The sequence below is a fragment of the Anas acuta genome, chromosome 6 (genome assembly GCF_963932015.1).
Source record: "Anas acuta chromosome 6, bAnaAcu1.1, whole genome shotgun sequence".
NCBI lineage: Eukaryota > Metazoa > Chordata > Aves > Anseriformes > Anatidae > Anas > Anas acuta.
The window spans coordinates 27363071-27384529 of record NC_088984.1 but is presented as its reverse complement, the minus strand read 5'-3'; the positions used below and the strand labels follow the sequence as shown (position 1 = coordinate 27384529).

At 37.5% G+C, this 21459-nt stretch overlaps 1 protein-coding gene across 5 annotated transcripts in view; it reads left to right on the top strand.

Moving 5' to 3' along the window:
• Window positions 1-21459, top strand: part of CARF (calcium responsive transcription factor) — a 36863-nt gene that overhangs the window by 5480 nt on the left and 9924 nt on the right. For 3 of the 5 annotated variants that reach the window (XM_068685986.1, XM_068685985.1, XM_068685987.1), the window contains 12 exons: window positions 200-421; window positions 1502-1622; window positions 2763-2892; window positions 3946-4030; window positions 8538-8727; window positions 10882-11002; window positions 11788-11931; window positions 12382-12615; window positions 13023-13185; window positions 14146-14221; window positions 17401-17531; window positions 18982-19348. In XM_068685986.1, coding sequence (XP_068542087.1) covers window positions 200-421; window positions 1502-1622; window positions 2763-2892; window positions 3946-4030; window positions 8538-8727; window positions 10882-11002; window positions 11788-11931; window positions 12382-12615; window positions 13023-13185; window positions 14146-14221; window positions 17401-17531; window positions 18982-19348 — 1984 coding nt within the window. Of the gene's footprint in view, window positions 1-199; window positions 422-1501; window positions 1623-2762; window positions 2893-3945; window positions 4031-8537; window positions 8728-10881; window positions 11003-11787; window positions 11932-12381; window positions 12616-13022; window positions 13186-14145; window positions 14222-17400; window positions 17532-18981; window positions 19349-21459 lie in introns of those variants that run through there. The other 2 variants (XM_068685988.1, XM_068685989.1) reach the window with 2 other exon arrangements.

Below are 21459 nucleotides of genomic sequence, written 5' to 3'. Positions count from 1 at the left end.
GTATTCATATTTTCAGCATGAAAATGTGAAAACCAGATCTGCCAGTGCTAAATAGTAGCCTCTTGGTCAGAAGGACATAGAGCTCCAACTGAGTAAAAATGCATCATGACAATTTTAAATGTTCTTTTGTTTGTTTTTTTTAAAGTAGAAATTGCTACTTGGCATTAACGTGCATTTTACTGTTTTTCCTCTGTGAAAGCGTTTAACCTGCATGGATTCCAAGGATCTGTTATTTGGACACGGCGAGACTCCCGCAGCCTTGCCTATCACAGTACGTCTTTTGGGTAGTTCTCCATCATTAGCTGCACCTGCACGGCCACCCCAGCCTCAGCCTCTCTCTGCAGAGGAGTTCCATCTGGTAGACCAAAACGGGCAGCCTCTCTATGAGCTGCAGCCCCTAGGAGGGCCCAGCACGCAGATGGTGAGTACATCTGAAGCAGGGCAGGTGGGGAAGTCTGTGGCATTGGAGCTCTTTGAAGGACCCTTATATAGGGTGCTTGTTTGTTGTAACAGCCAATTAATTCAGTCTTGAGCAACAAGGTGAGACTTTTCAGTGGTTCAGTTCATGCTCCAATTGCTCTTTCTCATTGGCAAGCCCTGTCTCCAGCCATAACAAATTTTATTAAATGACAGTGTCATGTCTTTTGTCAGTACTCAGCCTGGATGTTATTGGGCGATGAGATTTCGTACTTCTACCGCTGCTGCTTTCTCTGTATTCCTGGGATGTGTGTGTCTATTTTCTTGGGACTCAGACGTTAGCAATAAGCTAACCCATTAGATCTTTTTTTTTTTTTTTTTTAAATTTACTCAAAATGTTGCTTTGTAGTTCTTAGTTACCTTTTTACAAAATAAGTGTTCCTTCATTCAAGTAGTTTGCTTGGCATGTATTGTATTGTCATTATAGACACCTGACCCGTTTCAAGTGCAATAATAAATCAGGAACAGGGTTATATTTTGTTATGTTAGCTTTTATAGCATTGCTGGAAACAAGTTCTTGGTAACTGTAGCACTATTTACCATAAGGAGTCACTTTACTTTTCTAGGATTTTTGAAGATTTAATTAATCTGTTTTTTCAAGTTCTGCAGCTTTACGTTCTGTCTGCTTTTGCATGAAACATTGCCCGTATAGATCAATTTCTTAGGAGTAAAGATCAAATTTATTTATATGTTATGATTAATCCTGCTAGTCTATGAACGGGGTTACAGTGAATCCAATGATGAATTATTCATGTTTTTGATAGCTTTCAGTTCTGAATAAATGTGTAATTCATTGTAGAATCCTGTATGTGTTGTTTTTTTTTTTTCCTCTCTAATCAAGTAAATGACTAAGAAACTGACATTAAATAGACAGTTTACTTTATTATGTGAAACGAAGTTAATTTACAGGCCTTAATTCCAACCAGAATATTTCCTGTTCTAGTTATAAGCAAAACTGGTCAATCTGCACAGTGAACACTAGAACATCTAGCACCACTCATACTTTTCTGTGATTGCCTTACAGATGATTGTTGCCAGCCAGTCAGAAAATGGCCAGGTGCTGCATGTCATTCCTTCTGCACAGCCAGGAGTGGCCCAAGTGATTATTCCTCAAGGTCAGCTTCTGGATGTGACTAGCACTCAGGGTGAGTTTAAGCTGTGGGACTCGAGGGTATGTGTTCCTCTGACTAAGTGCATCCTGTGTGATTTTTTTTTTAAGAACCTCTTGTTTGTATATTTCATTTCCTTAGCCAGAGTTAAAAGACAAAAAAGCATATCTACTGAATCTGCTTTCTGATTATGAATCTGGCATGCTTTGCAGTGTTTTCTGTTGCACAAAACCCTGTGAAATAAAGGTTATTATGCTCACTTTAGGTGTGTCATAGATAAATAGAGATATGAAAGATAAAGCTGCTTCTTGCATTATTTATCATTAATAAATATATTTCTGCTATATCAGACAACTGTACCAGCAGCTTCCAATTTTTACTGCCTGCTTGTTTCATTTTGAATGAAGTAGTTAATTCAAGTAAAGCAGGTAGGAGAATTCCTGTTCTTATCTTTTCCAGACACCTCACTCAGGTGATATGGCATCTTTTGTGAAGCCAGAAATGAAGTATCTAGGTAGAAATTCAGTTTCCTGTGAAGCGCATGAGATGCAACTTCCACTTTGTCACCAAGGTTTTGCCCTCAGTGTGTCACGTTTTAAGTATGTGCTGAGATGCACAACTACATGCACAAATTTTAAGTTGTTCTTTAGGAAAGGATATCTTTTAAAATCTGAAAGCATTGATTATTTATCTGTAAGCCTAGCTGGATGGCTAAAGGCTGTGTACTAGTTTGCATTCCAGAATAATTCTGAAAACTCAGTTGTCGTGTTACGTCAAACTCTGAAAGGTTTGTTACTGTTTTTCATTTTCTGTATAAAATAAAAAATTTGAACAGATTCTCAAAATGCAATTTGCAGCTGAACAAAATAGTCATGTAATCCTGTATAGATTTGTGGAAATGTAAAACAGATTTTAAAGTTCTGATTATTTGCTTTGTTGTGTGGGGATTCATTAGCAGTAGCATGATAACCAAAGTCTCCAAGTACAAACAACCTTATCAGGTGTATCTGTATATATGTGCTTAGAGTTTATCAGTACCGATTCACAGATTTTCTTCTGGAAATCATTGTCTTTCATATGTCAAAAGGTTTGTTCTTTCAACACACAATTTTAATTATAGCTTGTCATTTTCCCATTCTTTGTTGTTAACCAGAAGGATGTTTTCTTTTTGCAAAGATGTTTCAGATGAGAAGTGTGGTGATGGGAACTTGCAGACTGTGGCAATGGCTGCTCTAGCAGACAGTGCAAGCAGTTACATTCTACATCCACAGGCATCTCTCACTGTATCAAAAAAAACAACCACCAGGTAGGTTAGGAATTGAAAGGATTAACGGTCACTTTGACCTGCTGGTAATGCTGATGAAGTTTCTTGCGGTTTGTGGGGTTTTGTTTCTTGTGACGGCTATAACAAATTACCTCAGAATGGTTGAGTGGAGGTTATGAACTTTTAGTATTAGTGAATGATATGTAGCCAACTGTGTTTACTGGGACCTTATGTATGTGCCTGAACATGAGAAAAGCAGTTAAAGTACCTGTATTCCAAAGCAAGTTGGATGTATTCTGACTAGAACAATAGGAGGGTATTGTACGAAACACAGTGCAAATTACTGAAATTACTCCAGATAGTTATAATGCCAAGAGCTGAAAGTGATTTATTGAAAAAGCTGCAGGGAAAGCTGAAGCTTCCTTTTGTAAAATATATGAGAAAGTTGCTGCTGATGGTATGTTTCAGTGGAACACACAGGCAGATTGGTTAATAAAGTTTCTAAAATTTAAATAGTTCAGTTACTCCTTTCCTGTCTTTGATACCTAACTCTGTCCCCTCCCTCAGTGATGCCTAGCATTTTTAATTGTGAATGCTTTCATTTAAAACCCACTAAAATGTGCAGCATTTAACATGCATTGGATATTTGGTTTATTGGTCAGCACTCTGCCATCAGTCTGCATAAGACAGTTATCAAGATAATCAAATGATCTATTTCACAGTGTTTTGGCAATTGTTATTAGGTAACAATACTGAGAATACTGAATGCTTAGAGGTCTTGTTGAACACAGAAGACAGTGCTTTTTAAAATAGTGATAATTATTGTGAATTACTTTAGCAGTGAAGTAGAATATGGAAAAAATGAACTCCACCTATTCAAAAGCAAGTTGATATAGTATCTGTAGTTTGGTCATATACCCTGTTTTGTTCTATGTAATGCATTGTTTTGATTTAATAGCTGTGGGTCAGGATAAAAATTAGCTTTCCTGGATGTCTGTTCAGACTCAACATTTTATTTATTTTATTTTTATTTTATTTTTATTTTATTTTATTTTATTTATTTATTTTATTTATTTACAACATTTTATTTTTCAGGATGTTGGAAGACCCCTTTCCCATTCCTCTCCAGCAATTGCCACCAAACACGCCTGCATGGGCACGCCGTCTCAGGAACTGTGAGGTGAGCTACAAAGAATTCTGATTCAATTTTTTCATCATGATCAAGACATAGATCCTATTCCATGACAGGAATAATGTTTATAGTTGTATAAGTAGTGTTCAAGATTTTGGGTGTTATGAAATTGTACAATTACAAGCTGGTACTACTAAACATTTCAGCATGTAAAATGCTATGGAATCCCTTTCTTTTTTGGGAATGACTGACCATGAACAGCTCCTGAAGCACAAATTCTGCTTCTGAAATCTTGTGATGCTATACAGTTCTGGGAAGAGCCATTGATTCCCATTTGTGTATGCAAAGTTATCAAATTTGTTCTTGATACAGCGTAAGCCCTGGTGTCTTCTGCTGAGCAAACCACTTTTTGTTGCACTTACTCTAAGTGCAAGAATCAAATTTCTTCTGTATGCTGTAAGTTTGCTACTGTTCATATTAGTTTGTGTTGTCTCATAGAAATCAAAATCCATGTGACTACTTGCCAGGGTCAGGTCTGGGACTTATCAAAGCGCCTTAATATCTTTAATATTCTTACTTTTTTATCATGCATGCTTATCTGTGCTTGTTTTCATTTGTTGAAAAATGCTGAGATCCTATCCCAAGTTTTCTTTTTTCCTTTGTGGTGACCAATACTTGCGTTAGGATTTTCTTACACTTCATGAGAGAGAATCTTTACATTTGGGAAAGGCTGATGCTTCTGTTTCCAAATGCCTACAAAGAAACTATAAAATGATCCTTTTCAACTGCAATTTGTACAGTTAATTTACCACCCTAAATGGAGAATTTGTATAGTTGATATAAATGAAACTATCTTTTCTCCTTGTCATGGCATTGACCTAAACAGGGCTGTCATATTGTTGCATATTTAGATGTCTACAGAAATATCCTGGTGACTTAGGATGTTGTTAACAGCTAGAATACCTAATGAATCATTTAAAAGGAAAGGGAGTGATGGGAGGATTTTGAGAGATCACCTACCTCATCTTCCTGCTACCAAACTCTTCCTGATAGATGTTTATTTTTTACCTTTTCTTAATACTTTTTTAAAAGAAAAATAATATTCTATCTTGTTTACCTCTTCAGATATCATTACCATTTGAACGTTTTTCCCTGTTGGTTTTGCCAATGATATCTAGAAATTGCAGCTGCAAAGGACTTAAAAATTGAATAGCTTTCCATATCCACTTAGAAATAATTTTTAAATAGACTAAATATATATTATATATATATATCTATATATCCTCCTTTTGTTACGTCTTTTATTTCATATGAATGGTGTTGTCCAATATTTATCCAATTAAACATTTAGAGGTCAAAAAGTAATAACATTAACTCTTCCATGGTAGAGATATGGTTTACAATGAGTCACCTCAAATGTTTGGTTAGTTGTTCGAGTCCATTAAGACGTATAACCCTTGTATAACTTCTGTGCTTTTGCCACTGTGACATGTATTCTCCCATTTTAGCATCCATGTAGCTTGTCTGAGTCATTTATTATTGGCTTCAATTTATAGGACTTAGATGAAGCAAACCATAACACAAGTCTTTTATAAGAATTTTCACCTGCTGAGTTTAAAATTCACAGCAGCAGAAAGAGAAAAATAATATTCTCTATTGTTCTTAAAAAAGAAAGATATTTTTTGAAATGTTTGCATGTGTTCTGAGTATACAAGTATCTCTGTGCTGAACTGTTGCCTGTATGCATTAATCTTCCCAGTTCTATTTAAAAAAAAATAAATTTTTGCTGTTCTCCATGCAGAATTCAGCCCATCCAAGGAGGAATGACCCAAATTCTCTCCCTCCTTGTGTGTTATCAGCAGAGTTGCTTTGCTGAGTTTCAGTCACATGTTTCATGTAAATCCACTGGGGATGGCTCAGATGCATGTGTGTTTTTATGGGCACAGACTAGAGACCATGGGATTCTGAAGTGTCATTTATCTTTGAGGTTGGTGTCTTGCAGAACACTTTGTTACCAATAACAGGGTGGAAGGGTCCTACTGGAAACTGGGGATCTGGTGGAGAAAACGCTTCACCTTTATTCCAGCCATTCTTCATGCAGATAAATGAGTTAACTCACAATTCCACTATTTCAGTCACTTTCTATAGTAGAACCAAACTTGAAGTGGAAGTCTGTGCATTTCATGGAAGATACCAGTGGGTGAGGCCGTGCATAGCCTGGGTGCATACTGCCCTTTGTATATCCCAAGTTCTTGGCCAGGGCTGAGCTCTGAAGTGCGGTCAGTACAGCAGGCACAGGCAGACCCAGGACAGTAAAAGCTGCGACTACAAAACTAGTGCTAAGTTCTGTGTTTAGCGTTGATTCTCTGCCTGTCCTGAACTATTCAGCTAATGCTTGCTGTGCCTAGACAGTGTAATGCCTCTGGCATTTTGCTGCTTGCCGTTACTTCAGTTGAGGAAAACTGCAGTCTTGATGTGTGTACTTTAGTGTAAGCTTTTATGTGCTCTTACTGAGATGAGGCTAGGGGGAGAAAAGGAATTGCTTCTTTTTTTGGCTTGACATTTGGCTGGAGTTAAAAAGGTTGGAAAGTATCCAATTACTTCAGGGTAATTACTTTGGTAACGAAAAACGGATTAAAAAAAATAAGTTATTTTATTTAACCTACTTAAAGTTTTCAGCATTAAGATCAGAACACATTTTCAGCATGTGTTAGCATACTGAAATAAAGCATAATTAAAAACTGTCTTAATTGATCAACTATGCAAAACTAAGTTCATTTATTTGTTTGGAACATATGGTCTCACTTATCCATTTGTTCCTGCCTCAGAAGCTCCTAGAGAGTGGGGATCTTACGTGCTATATGATTTTTTTTCTACCCCCACATCCAAATTTTGTGAAATGCTGGATTTTGCATAGAATTAAAGCTACAATAGGAGACAGTACCTTAACAGTTACCTTTCTGGCACAACAGTTCTGTAAGTTTTCTATCATCTCCCTAGAATAAGGTCAAGAAGCTGTTTATAGTGACCAGTGTAAGGTATGGAAAGAGATGTTGCTAATGTAGTATTTTCTGTGGAGTGGTATTGCATGTCCTGCTGTGAGAGGGGATAATTCTAGGTCTCTGTAAAGAAGGTACTTCTGGTATTTCTCAGGCTTTTTTCCTTCTGCATTTTTCAGATCGCTTCATTTCTGTTTGTCTGTTGTTTACAGTCTCTGGCTAAACAATCACAACAATTACCCGTGTTTCTTCCTTGCTACAGCTGCATGATTGCAGTGTATGCAGACCTGATTAAGTGGTGGAGCAGCATGCTCGCAGTGCAGTGAGCTGCTGCTGTGTAAGAAACTGATACCACAGACTGATTCTTGCAGTCAGTGCATGCATAACCTTAGCCTATGGGGATTGTGCTAGCAGCAACAGCCTGCTTCCCCACTTTGTTTGAAGGGGGTTCATTTGCTCTTTGTTGACTTCAGGTCTTGCTAACCACGGACGTTTTGTTTTTCTGAGGTAACTATGAGACAGTTTTATGCTGTTGTCATTAATAAATATTGCGATATAATAGTCTTGGACAGATACTGTTGCTGCTTTTGTTTTCAGTATTATTTAAACATCTGGCTGCTTTGTCACTGAAGGTGGCAAAATGGATGCATCAGATGCCAGCATTCATTCATCACATGTTTGCTCCCTGGTTATGTTGTAAGAATGAGCTAGCAGGGTGTTCCTGGTGCTACTGTTGGATGGGATAGCTCACTCCTGTCCCAGTATTTTCATGGTTTGCTGGCAGGCCTTCACAGACCAGCACCGAATCAGCTGAGCAGCTGTCATAGGGGATGTTGCAAAGCCAATGAGTTGTTTATAATTGTTTTTGTTGACTACTTCTTTGAATCAGATCTAGATGCGAGTTTTCTGTATTTGCCTGGAGTTTAGCAAAGTTCATTGAAACCATAGCTGATATGCACGTGACAACTCTTGTGTGTTGTGCTTCTGTGTAGCTTTTTGAATGGAGAGAGCCTTAAAGCTTGGGGCATTCAATTCAGAGCTAATGCACTAAGCAGGTGAGGCAGTTACTAGTGGCACAAGCAGATGTATTCTGCTACACCTCAGAGCAGTGTCCGTGCATTGAAGTAGATATGTAGACAATTTTTAGCACTTCAGAGATCCTCTGAGGCAGTTCCATCAAAATGTTTACCTAAGATGAATTTGTCTTAGAAGGAAACTGCAACAAAAGTAAGCACTGTGGGGGTAAAAAACAAGTCAAGGTGTCCTGTGGAAATTAGCATTGGCAGTAACTCTGAGAACCTTTGTGGAGTTCTTGGTGCACTTAGGGTCTTTGAGGGCATACAGACTGCTGACCTCAATGGAGAACACTCTGGTGCTAGATCCAGTGGTAAATTTGCTTGTGAGGACAATAGTGTGGGGAAGGAAAAAACACAAAGCACCAAAAATGTGAGCCTGTGTTCTCACATGCAGAGTCCCTGACTGCTTTTGTTTTCTTGGGTAATGGAGAGCAGTCAGCTGGGTGAATAATCCTATTATTTCACCTCCTTTCCATGCAGAAAATTGGGGACTCATACCGCGGCTATTGTGTGAGCGAGACAGAATTAGAGAGTGTTCTAACGCTACACAAGCAGCAAACACAAAGTGTGTGGGGGACGCGCCAGTCTCCAAGCCCAGCCAAACCCGCCACACGGTTGATGTGGAAATCTCAGTATGTCCCATATGATGGGATCCCCTTTGTCAATGCAGGTAACTAACTTCTTTTATTTCAATAACTACTTTAAAAATCTCAACATCACTTGACAGTTGGCCATAAAGAAGGATCCTTGTGGTGTTCATTAGTGTTAGTAAAGTCAAGGCAAAAAAAAAGAGCAGCTTTGGTACCTCTATGCCACAGTCTGAAGGAGCTTGTTTCCCTGAAAACACAGGCTTTGATGTGAGTGTTTCGTTTCCTTTTTTGTTTAGAAATAAATTAGTTAGCAACCCACATTAAATGGTACTTGTGAATGAGTTCTCTGGGTGGAGGTTCCCTCTGTTCAATCAGGTCTTGGAAGTTTTCATAAGGGTAAGAGCTTGCTCCAGTATTCTTGCCTGGTTTGGAGACCCTTTGCAGAGTTTGTTCCACAGGAGCCAATAAGATGATTCAGTGGACCCCTATAAAATCAAAAAGAAGTAAACATCAACATAGCTCAGCAGACAGATTTTTATTTTTTTTTTTTAATGAATGTGGAGACTTAGAGGTAGGTAAATATGCATTTCGCTCATGTGATGCGTATGTGAAATTAAGTTCATTCAGGTAAGAAATTTCTTAAAACCAAAATGATCTACATTTTTATTTCCAGCTCCCCAAATGCACTTGAGATATTTTTAATTTTCTGTAAGATCTGCTTAATAAATGTGTTCCCCCACAGTAAGATACTTAGAACAAAACCACACATAGACTTTCTTCTTTAAAGTTCTGCAGACTACTAGAGACACTGATTTTTAAGTTGTAGAATTTAGTATTTTTGCTTTGCTCGGATCCCCATACAGGCATTACGTGTATTTTTAATAAGTTGCCTTTTCAATGCAGTTAGGGTTAGAATGTAAGCACTCCATGAAGAACATTCATTAAAAACCTTTACATCTAGAGAAAAGAGGCTGGAAATGCAGTTTTCTGAACTGTAATTTAAATCTCAGATAACTTAATTCTAAACTGTGCAGGACAAAAGTACTGTTCTCAAGGAACTTATCCCTTCTGTGTAAGTGGAACCAAAACGTAATGCCTTCCCTGCTGTGTTTCTGCTGTGGAGAAGCTGGGTAGCTTCTACATAGTATAAAACATGAACTAATTATAAAATCTTGATTGTTAGTTTTAATAAAAATTGTATATTGCTAATACCTTTGTAAAACAGGAGCCCTATCAGATTGGGTTTGACATGCATACTAGTAAGGACTAGCTTAAAGCTCTTGAAGTCTTTTCAGTCATAGCAAATTGATTTCAAATTTTTTAAACAAAATCTGAAAAGGCTAGGTATGTTTATTAAGCACAATTTTCCTTCTCTTTACATGCACTGATGTGTGTATATATACTAATAATGTCATGTTCTCAGGCATTAAATCATTGAGTGTCTTATGGAAACACTTTATGTTGCTGTTGTGTTACCTTAAAAAGTTTTTGGTTATATCATTTGTGGCATAGACAGCTCCCTGCCAGTGGACTGGTGTATATGAAATGTAAGTAATGGATAGCTCAACATGATATGGGACAGATACAGGTTCTCTTCTTGACCACAGACACTGTTACGCACATTACCCCTTTTGTAAGTGGTCTGATTGGAATAAGTCATGTATCTGAATGAAATGTAGAGCTAAGCAGTCTTTGTTTGAGCCTGTCTGTGTTAATGGGGGTATGCCACACTGAGGCAGTGTTATTTAACTGATAAGGTAGGTCAGATTTGCAGGTAAGAATTTATGGGGCAGCATGGTCTGAAGTATTAATTAAAGTCCTTTGCTTTCAGCTGTGGATTTTCTTGGTTAGTTTGGAGGATTCTGTTTCTCTTATTTGTATTTATTACCAACATATTGTGCTCCTTTGGTAACTAGCAAGGCTGCTCATATTGTCAATTACTGTTGCTGATCGGGTCAGAAGCCAATCTTTTGCCCCTGTATATCTACCAGGAGCATTGTGAAGTGATAGCGGCTTGGGAAACGCTTTTAAAGTGCTCTGTGTTCCTTGCATGCTGTGAAAAAAAAGCATTTTCACTGTATTTGAATGCTTGCTACAATTGAGTGTACTGCCTTCTGAAGAAGTCAGTTAAGCAGAAATAACTTTTTTGGAGTTCTTGTCTATTCCATAGGTATTGTTTTACTATAACAACTTCTGTGGTTGCTCAAATAGAGTGAATTGCTTTTTGTTCCCAGGAAGCAGAGCCATTGTAATGGAGTGCCAGTATGGACCAAGAAGGAAAGGGTTTCAGCCCAAAAAAGCCAGTGAACCTGAAAGGATTTCTGGCCATCTGTATAAAGCCACATGTCCGGCAAGGTAAGAATTGGCTACAAAGCTACTGACCATCATCCTAAGAAAATATAAATCTCATAAACATTGACAGTGCTGTTTGCGGGGTAGCTTATGTCATGCAGCGTGGCTCTTAGCTTTATCTCCTTGATAACTTGAGGTTGATTTACATATAGAGGGAAGGAGGAAATGCTGTCCTATTAAACTGAATGAGGCTGACATTTGATAGGTTGCCTAGCTGCAAAATAGCAGTACGTTAGTCCATGAACTACAGGTGGGAATCACTCTGTCTGAGCACTGGTGAGGACTTCTTCCTTATCCGACTGTCATCTTTACAAAAAAAAAAAATTATCCTTGGGCATCCTTCTGGGTTTTAGTGCCATGCTTGTGTTTTTTTTTTGCAGAGCTAAGGGTGTGCGTACTTTGACGGGTGCAGTTAGATGTGTATGTACACAGCTTATGCTTCAGGCTGCGTGAATTCCGGCTTGTCCAGAAATGGTGTTGTGCTTTTATGCTACTGAGGGGCAGAGGATTTTTGCTGAAATGCAAAACCACTCTGGCTGAGTGGCTTCCAGCTTGGACCATACATGTGACTCTCTGCATCTACCTGCAACCCTCTCTATTGATTATCTGTTTAAAAACTCTTAATTTCTCTTAGAGGCTCCTCACCCCCCAGAACAACACTGCTTGAATTTTTTCTATAGTAATATCCAATATGAAGTAGGTGGGGATTTTGCCTTCCCCTTGGAGGTGAAGTGTATTTGAAGGAATTTCTTTTTTCTTTTTTTTTTTTTTTATCCTCCCCTTGGAAGGATCTATATTAAAAAGGTTCAAAAGTTTCTGGAGTACAGAGTTCCTACTGACCCTAAAATTGACAAGAAAATCATAAGAATGGAGCAGGAGAAAGCATTCAACATGCTCAAGAAGAACTTGATAGATGCTGGTGGTGTCCTCAGGTGAACTTTGCATTTATTTTTTTCATCTTGACCAACGAAGCAAATAGAGCAATAATTTGCTTGCTTGGATTTAGATTTTCTTAGTTACTTTATTAAGGTTCTTGCTTAATATCAATAGTATAAATTCCACAATGTCAGTAAGACTCATGGCTCTGGATTATTTAACTTGGTAAATGTGTTAAATGCTAAGATGTGGAACTTCAGCAGATGTTTCCATGCAGGGAATAAGTAGAAATAATTGTATGTATTGGGATGTTTAACCGGTTTGGTTTTCACTGAAGGGTGTCAGAGGACCCTGAGTTCTAAAGGGCAGTATCTTCCAGCTGAGGGGCTGTAAAGACTTATGTCACTCTAACTGGGTCATTTATGATTGTCTGGCTGTTCCCCAAGAGATTCATTTTGCTGCCTTTGCTTGAGAATTGTGTATAGAAACTCTTTCCTTCTTGCCAGGTGGTATGTACAGTTACCCACTCAGCAAGCCCACCAGTATCACGAAATGGAAACTTCCTGCCTCCCTTCTTCGCCCTCCCAGTTTTCTGCATCTTCTCCTGAGGAGGAGGAGGAAGTTGCTAGAGATGAGAATTGTATTCTGCCTTCCCGACTTCATCCTCAAGTGGCAGACAAGATCAGAGAACTGGTGTCTCAGGGAATAGAGCAAGTCTATGCAGTGAGGAAACAACTGAGGTACAGAGATGTCTGGCATTGTTCTTAAGCTGTAGTGCTATACCTGCTTTTGTGTTTGATTAATTTGGTTTGCAGTTAAATGGCAGTACTGATGTGTAAAAGAATGTATTTCCCATATGTTGTTAGAATCTGCTTTTTTTCCAGATTTTGTCTTCTCATTTTATTATAGTCAACCATTAAGAGCTACTGTCCTCTCTAAAGTTAATTGAGTAAATGGGGATTTTTAATTCTGAGCTCTAGAGTAGATACCCAGAGGACTGGATCAGAAGTTATTTTTGCATACTCTTCTGTTGTGAACACAAGAAGGAGAGGGTGAAGGTAGCAGCAGTTGTAACAAAGAAATAACACAATATATCTTAAATATACATATTTTAATTTTAATTTCATTGTCCTTTAACATGCGACAGAAAATATGTAGAAAGAGAATTATTCAAACCTGATGAAGTGCCGGAGAGGCATAACCTGTCCTTCTTCCCCACTGTGAACGACATCAAGAACCACATTCATGAAGTGCAGAAGTCCCTGAGAAATGGCGATGTGGTGTATAATTCAGAAAGCATTCCAGCAACGGTACGTTGGCCCTAGCATTTCTTTTTGATTCTTGGGTCGAATACTGAAAGTCTCATTTAATTTTTACTTTTAGTTGCATTTCATCTACAATTCTATGACTTTTTATTTCCGGCAGCAATATTTTCAGTGGAATCTCTTGCTGAGCAAGACTAGATTAAATGTGAATAAAACCTTTTCAGTGTTTATCTCATCAGCATTAGATTGCTATTAGTTGATCGACACATTAAAAGATACTCTTGCATGATGATTGCATGAACTGGAAGCCATGTGGTATGGAAAAATCGACATGCAGCAGAAAATTTTATTCATGGCTTTGTTGTTATCTATGTGTTGGAGGAGTTACTCCTTTTCCATATCTGAAAAATTGGGTTGAAGTGTGTCTGAGGTGGAACCTAAATTAGGGTTTGTACAGCATCGAATGCACTTTATAGCAGGTGAAATAAGCCTGAAGTAGATATGTCAGAATGTTGGGTAACTTATGTGTTCCTTTATTTTCTTCCACCTCTTGAGCAGTAAGAGATAGAATGATCCTAGTTTTTCCAGTTATGAGGTTGACTGCAAAGGAATTGCTGATTTAAAAACAGTTTTGCAAAACTGTAGTATTAAATGATGCTGCATTATAATTTTTCCCCTCCTCTCCCTAAACTGCGTTTGTCCCAGATGAATGAGTGATATTTGTTAGCCAAATAGTTTGACTTTTTTATTTCAGTCTTAAAATTTTCACAAGATAACTTTAGCCTTCTTGATATAGTGCATATTACAAAAACAGTTTGCAGTGTTTTATTTTTGTAAACCAAAACCTGCCAAAATTCACAGTTAGTAAAAAAAAAAAAAACAAAAACAAACAAACAAACAAAAAAAAACCCACTGTTTTCTTGTGGGTCCTGAATTGACCCTATGTTCCTGTAGTAGACAAACTTAACAGACTCTTTCTGAGAACTGCAATCTTTTTCCTTTCAGTTGCAGTGGACCACAGACAGTGGGAACATTCTCACAGAAACAGTGACTGTTACTTTTGCCTCACCAACTTCAGCTGGTAGGACTGTATTAATAACTTAGTTGTTTCCAAATGTGATTTGTTTTGTTAGCGATGTCACAGAAGTTGTTTCCATCCAGAGAGGTCGCTGACAAGTTCTCTAACTCAGCTGAATATAAGGAGGTTTATTTTGGTTTGTCTGTTTTGAGGCAGAGAAGGGCAAGCTTTTTTTGTTTGTACTATTTGACTGCACATACAGAAAAAACGTTTAACCCTGATGTAGCTGACAAAAGTATGAAAACTGTAAGTTTATTTTTTATTTCGTATCCTCAAGCAACTGAAAATTTTTAAGGGTTGATTATTTTGAAAGAGCATTTTGCCTTGGATGATGGTGCTAATAACACCTGTGTAGGAAAAGAAAATGAATTTCCTACTGAAGAAATATTCATATCAATCAGGTAGTAGATCTGGGGCCAACTGGGTATCTGAATTCCGTGATGGTCTTTTCTTGGCATGTGCTTAAATATTTTGCTAAAAAGGACTTGAATGCATTTTGAGATTCGTTCTTCTCAGGAAGTTGTTGACTTCTTGATTTCCACTGCCAGGGTCAGGATCTGAACAACTAATGCTGTAATTTTATTGTCAAAATTGAGAACACTTTCTTTTTCATAATGTTGTGAAAACACAAAGTAGACTTCTATGAAAACTTGTTATGTCCATGTTTGTGGTCTAAGGTCTACTGTGTTTTTTTAAAGAAGCTAATTACACCATGTATTTACACCACTACACCATGTAATTACACTTTATTTGTTGAAAGCGGCTTCATGCAACTTTTACTTCAACTTCAAAACATGAACTAAAAGTAAAGGTGTTTGTAACTAGACCTAAATGCTATCCACGTGGTTAGGACTCCACATAGGTTGAGGTGCTCTACTGGATCATGGTGGATGTTAATAAATTTAAAATAATTATATTCTTACATTTTTGTCCAGATTTCATGGACATTTCATTTTCAAGGATGTTTTGTCTAGTCAGTGTGGCTTGAATGAACTTCCCTGCATGTTTGTGGATATTTTCTGCATCCCTTCTTTAATAGCTTTGATATGACGCTCATCAGAAAAATCAGCTTTAGCAGCAAGATGTGATTGCAGCGAGGTAGAAGAGTCTAATTATTTGCATGCATTACGTTAAGATAGACTGCAGACTTCTTAATTTTATTAAAGTCGGTGGCAGTGCCAGCTTGTTTCCTCATTTAACTGGAACATAGTGTTCAGTACTTTTTATTCCAGTGGGTAGAGAACTCCCAGGGATCAAAGGGGCACTCTCATAGTTGTCACGCTTTAAGATTTATTCAAGTCAAGTTATCCTCCGCTGTGGTTCTTGCTTGAAGAAGCATTGTAGTTCTGGCCTGAAGAAGTTCAGATGTGTTTGGGCATCTTCCCCTTTTGACCCCTGTCACTCCCTGATCTATTTCTTATCATCGTTATAGCAGGAAAAGTAGAACCCCAGAATTCTGGCTCAGTATGACTTCTCTCTTGAGCAATTTCATGTACATTAATTCACTTAGAGTTAGTAAAAAGAGTAAACTTGGGCTTCTGTTTTGTTTTTCAACTCTTGTTGTAGTTGTTGCTACAATGAATCCAATTAAACTGAAATGCATCCTATGTACTTGGAGCACTTAGGACATGAATTTGTGTTGACAACTGTCAGAGGACAAGAAGTAAATTTTTAGGCTCAATGTGAATAATGTTTTTTGTTTGTTTTTTGTTTTTCTTTTTAGAAAAGAAAGAATTTGCAGTATAAACAGATTTACTGTGCTTAAACTTACCACCTATGTTAATATTTCCATTACTGTGCTTTTATGGAGAGAAACAGAATAGTGGTGACTTAACCACTGTCATAGAGCTCAGCAGAGTTGACTTTTGGTATGAACTGTCTGAATGCTGGTAAGGGTTCAGAAAGATCAATTCTTGCTTTTTTTCATCTTTCACAGATAGTTTTCCAAGGCAAAATAGCTTATCAAATATGTAAACAAACATCCATTCAGCAAGATCACATGCTGGGTTTTAGAGGAAGTTAGAGATGTTGGATGCATTTGGCTTTTTGCACGTGTGCCAATTCAGTGAATATAAGCAGATAATCTAATTTCAGCATATCTCATCTCCACTTAAATTTATGTGAGGATGTGTTTGTACACATTGCAGATACATTATTATAATTATATTACAAGTCTTAGTGAAAAAAGAAGGCTGACTGAAACCAGCTCGTGTTTAAGAATGTGAAGTGATAGCAGGGAAAACAACACTGACTTCTCAAACTACTGTTTGTATACTTTTTTTTTTCATTTCAACTTGTGCTGAATAGGGACAAATTTACATTTAAGAAATCAAACAATAACAGAACTAAGATCCAGCTGTTTCTTTCCTTTTCTGTGCAGAACTCCATGTCTTTGCCTAAAATATGCAAATTCTAGGCATATGAAGAATATCCTTCACCATATGATTCTACTTTGTCTCTTTACTCCTAGCTGTAAGAATCACTGTCACTATCAAAATTCTTAAGTCATTTTTCCCTTTTACGTCTGTTATGAAGTATGCTGGCAAGTGAAAAAAATACAGTATGTGTGTGTATTTTTTTTAAACATGTGTCATTCATACCAATGTTGGAATGTGTTGGAAGGCTGAACGACCCCCAAATAAATAGTCTCTCTTTAAAATTATATTTGATGTGATATTGCTTAGAAGCTGTTCTAATTCTTCAAATACACTTTGGAAGGGAACGAGAAGACTTGCAGGATTTCCTGTGTAGATTTTTTATTTTGTAAGACAGTCCTTTCTTTTGATGCCTGTTTGCTATTGAGCCCTTGCTGAAGGTGTATGTGTGATCCAATTATTTAATTGATGTTTTGATAGAAATGTTTCAGCTTTTATGTTAAAACTAGAAATTCAACACACAGGGTAGGGAACAATTATGTTGTTCTGCAGAACTGCTTCTTTTTCACTCTCAACAGAGATGTGCCATCTTCCTATAACAGTATTTTTTTTTCTTGTAATAAGACTTTTTTTTTCTTTTTGCAAGCTCTTCTGCAAAAAAGAACAGCATATATGTGTATATGCATATCTATGTGTCTGTATTGAGGTTAAAGGGGCTTGGTTTGTTCCATTTACAGGGGAGGCTTTTAAACAAGAGGAGGAAGTCTGTTACAACTGTCTGTTTGTTTATTGTCTCTGGCACTGTAGGGAGCTCACCAGCAGAGTCAGTTGTCACCAAAGGAGAATCCAACCAGAGTGGGGAGTCCTTGCTACCAGAAACAGCTCAGCTGTTGTCTTCATTATCTTCACTTCAGCCCAAGATATTTGCACAACTTCAGGTACAGTCAAGTTGTTTACAGAATGTCAGATCTTCTGTGTTGGGAGTGCTGAAGGCAAGCTGAAAATACCAAGTTTCTTCAACTATTGATCCCAAATGCTGGCTGTGAGGGAATAACAACCTTGCAATAGCTGTCAACTCCTATTTTGGCTTCTCTAATATGTCACATCTAGCTGTAGTGCAGGGCATCTCACTGCCACTTTGAAGTTATGATGTCAAGAGGCAAAACCAAGGAGAGGAGAGTAGTGAGCTTCTGCCTCAAATCAAATGCCTATTTGATTTCATGATAAAAGTGCTGCAAAAATGAGGGAGGATAAGTCAAACTCATTCCTTCTAAATCCTTCTCCAGCCTCATAAGAAAATCTGTTAAAATCATAAAACTGCTCTCAGCTCAGATGCATGAACTTCCAGGTGGAAAGGCTGAGGTGTAAGGTTAAGACTACCATGTCAAACAAACTGCTTCTAAAGCTCCTATCTCTTGAAATCTGGGTCTCTTAACCTTCTTCCCAAAGGTCTTTGAAAAGCTACCTTCATACCTTCTGAACCCCAAAATGTGTGATCTCTTCCATAGAAATACAGCCTGCAGTAAAATGCTGTTCTACTTGCTGTTTCCTTCTCATGCTGAAGAGAGCCTTGGCTTTACCAAAGTCTCCTTTAAAGCAGTATGCTTAGCTTTTACTGCCCACCCTTCATGGGGATGGGCGGGCAGTATTGGGGAATGATTTTGTGAAATGTGTTCATCTGATTCGTGTCAATATGGAACAACGCTAGGGCCACGTGGTATGATGAATGTGACCTTCTGTCTTACTGTCTTACATATCCTTGTATAACCACAAGTCTAAAAAAAAAAAAAACAAAACAGAGTGGTTAATGTAAATAGTTCTTGTATCCTGCAAAGGAACGTTTTAGCAATTCGTGTCAATAGAGAGCTTGAAGGGAAATGTATTTGTAGGCTTTTCCTTGAAGTCTCTGATATCTGGGGGGTTTCAGAATAACTGCTAGCTGTTATGACTATTGCATGGGACACTATGCGAGTCTCTGATATCTGGCCAGGAGATTAAGGAGAAAGCTGAAGAACGACTAAAAGACAAAGACGGCAGAGACTCCCGGTGCACCCAGTGCTGTTTGCTTACATCTATTCCTTTAATAAATTATAAACTTTGATTATAGTCCTATTTTGAAGACTGAGCCATTTATAACAATTTGGAACTGAATCTCAGTCTAAAATTAGAGCTTTATGGTCATAAGTAGTCTTAGAGATGCTGCTGGACACCATTGTCTGATTATTTTTTCAAATACAAGTTTAGTCCACAGATGCTGAGGTTGACTGTTCAAAAGAGGTGACATAGTCAGAAGCTATCCAGTTCCAGCACTGCAAAATGTTTGTCATCAAATGTAAATTACTCCTGCTGTGTACTGGTTTATTTGTACTTCTGCCTTCTCTTTCACAGGGATTACAGCTGCAGTCAACTTCTACCTCCACAAATGAATCAACAGCCCTGATAGCTGTAAATAATCATTCCCGTCCCAGCTCTGCAAATCTCTTGGATTCCACAGGGAGTGCAATAACGAATCATTCTGTAGTACTTGGTCAGGGGCACAGTCTGCAAGCAGGTGCTGGCCTAGCACAGCATAGTGCAGCTGACTCTGCTTATGGGACTCCACCTGGCTCTAATCAGAGTCTGGTCACCATGGGCCAGCTGGTAGCAGTTGAAGGGGTAGATGATTCCAGAAGCCTGGAAGGAGGAGTCCAGCAGATTCTTTTGGGAGATGTACAGACTATTCCAGTACGGATTGTGGATAGCCATCCTGCACTTAGTAAGTTTCATTCTTCCCAATAACACACAAATACAGAAAATATAGTGGGTTTTGTTCCATGTGTCTTAGAGCAAAGTAGAGATATGTGTTGATAATGCTCTGCATAGGCTTGTTTCAGTTGGCTTTAATTATTTTTTACTGTAAAAATATGTGACTGTAAAATACATGTAGGCTTTGCTGTAAAAAATGGCTTAGTTTAACTACTTACCACTTCCTTTGAAAAAAATACCATCTTATTCAATGAGCTCTAATCTTGCCCCCCCAGAAACCCTAGCATTTAGCTAAAATGACCATCTTCAAACATAACATTTTATTAGGAAAAATAAGATTAGAAAATAACCAATATTGAATCTGGTTAGGACTTTTTGGAAAGAAATGTGTTTTTTGGTGCCTTCTTTCTTTGCACAATCCCAGCAGATTACAGGTTTTGTTTTTTTAGTAAATTTTAACTAGGATCCTGTAGTCATCAATATGCTTTAGGAGTGATCAGTTGGAGTTGTATAATTGCTTGAAATTTCAAACTTGTCTGAAAATACTTCTCTAAAAATGTATGTTAAACATCTTAAATAACTTTCAGTCAAAATAGAAGGCTCCTTAGGCCACTTTTTTCAGATACAGATACGGTCTTTGAATTCTCAGATATGGGACCTGGTTAAGAATGAAGTGTTACTTTCAAAAAGAAAGATTTCTACGCCATGTGAAGAAAACCTATTAGATATGGAGCATATATATCAGTGCAACATATTGTTTTGACTTCCCAGAGTGTCTGAGATGTTAGCTGTGCAATGCTTCGCTTTTTAATTTTTGTATTACTTTATCTTGTCATCTGTGATTTCTGAGAAGATGGCTCCTGAGCAGTTTTGCACAAAAATATAGGTAAACATATGCTAGATCTGCCTACACCTTTGTAATGCCATAGCTATAATTATCCCCATAAGTCCTGATGACTTTTACAGGTCAGCGAAACTTAATTTGTACTAAATTATGTGAAATTAAGAAAATTGAGATAAAAGAATACATGAACAAGTAAAAAGGAAATTGTAGGGTATGTGAGGAAACCTGCAGAAATTTGGATTTGTTGAAGTAACATTAGGACATTTTACTGTGATGTTATTGTCAGGGCTAATTTTAAGAATTTTCTCTTGGCTGTATTCAAATGTCTGTATAGCTTGTCTCCTTCCCATAATAGGATGTCTCTGCTCTTCTGAAAAAAACTCTATTTTCCCTTTTGCTAAAAGAATTTCAGAAAAGTTATCAAATGTACCTCCTTCATTCAGTTGTTTAACCCATTTGTTCAATCAAGATATTGACACGTCTCAAATAATTGTTTAAGTGATTAATGTTTTGAGGTTATTTTTTAAAGAAATACTAGTTTCTATAAAAAGAAGTGTAGCCAAATATAAAATCTAAATTATATAAATGCAGGAACTGAACTCACTGTTCTTTGGGATTTCTGCTCAACGTCCCAATCTCACCACCCTGGATTTTGAAATAGTGAGAATATTGGTACCATTCATAAGTTATGTGGGAAACTTGCCTATAAAATGTGCAGATACTTCCATCCAGTTCCTACTTTCCAGAGCCTAGTTCTTTATCTGGAGAGCAGGAGGACAAAAAACATTCTAGACTGAAGAGGAAGTAATGTTACAGAGATTATTTGGATGAAACACTTGCTTACCAGTTCAGTCAGTTTATATTTCAAGATACTTTTTCTACTGTGTGTGTGTGTGCACGTGTGTGCTTGGTTAAAGTTATTTTTTATGTTCTGGACTTTTTCTTAACCACGTGTTAACTTAAGCTATTTCCTGATGAAAATGTATATGCAGTCACTAACCAGTGGCCAGTCATGCCTGAAATTTAGGTCATTGTTTAAATCAACATGCTTTAGCATTAAATTTTTAAGCAATAGCACCTCTATTCCAGCCCCTTCAAAAAACAATCAAAAAATTATAAGGTGTAGGTTTATTTTTCCATGGGGAAGGAAAAGGACATATGGGAGGAAAGTAAACGTAGCATCGTCATTTGGGGGACTGAAATCTTTTAAATATTTGTACTCACGGGGGCACTTGCTGTAGTAAATTCATTTAAGTTTGCAATGTCTTACATAACAG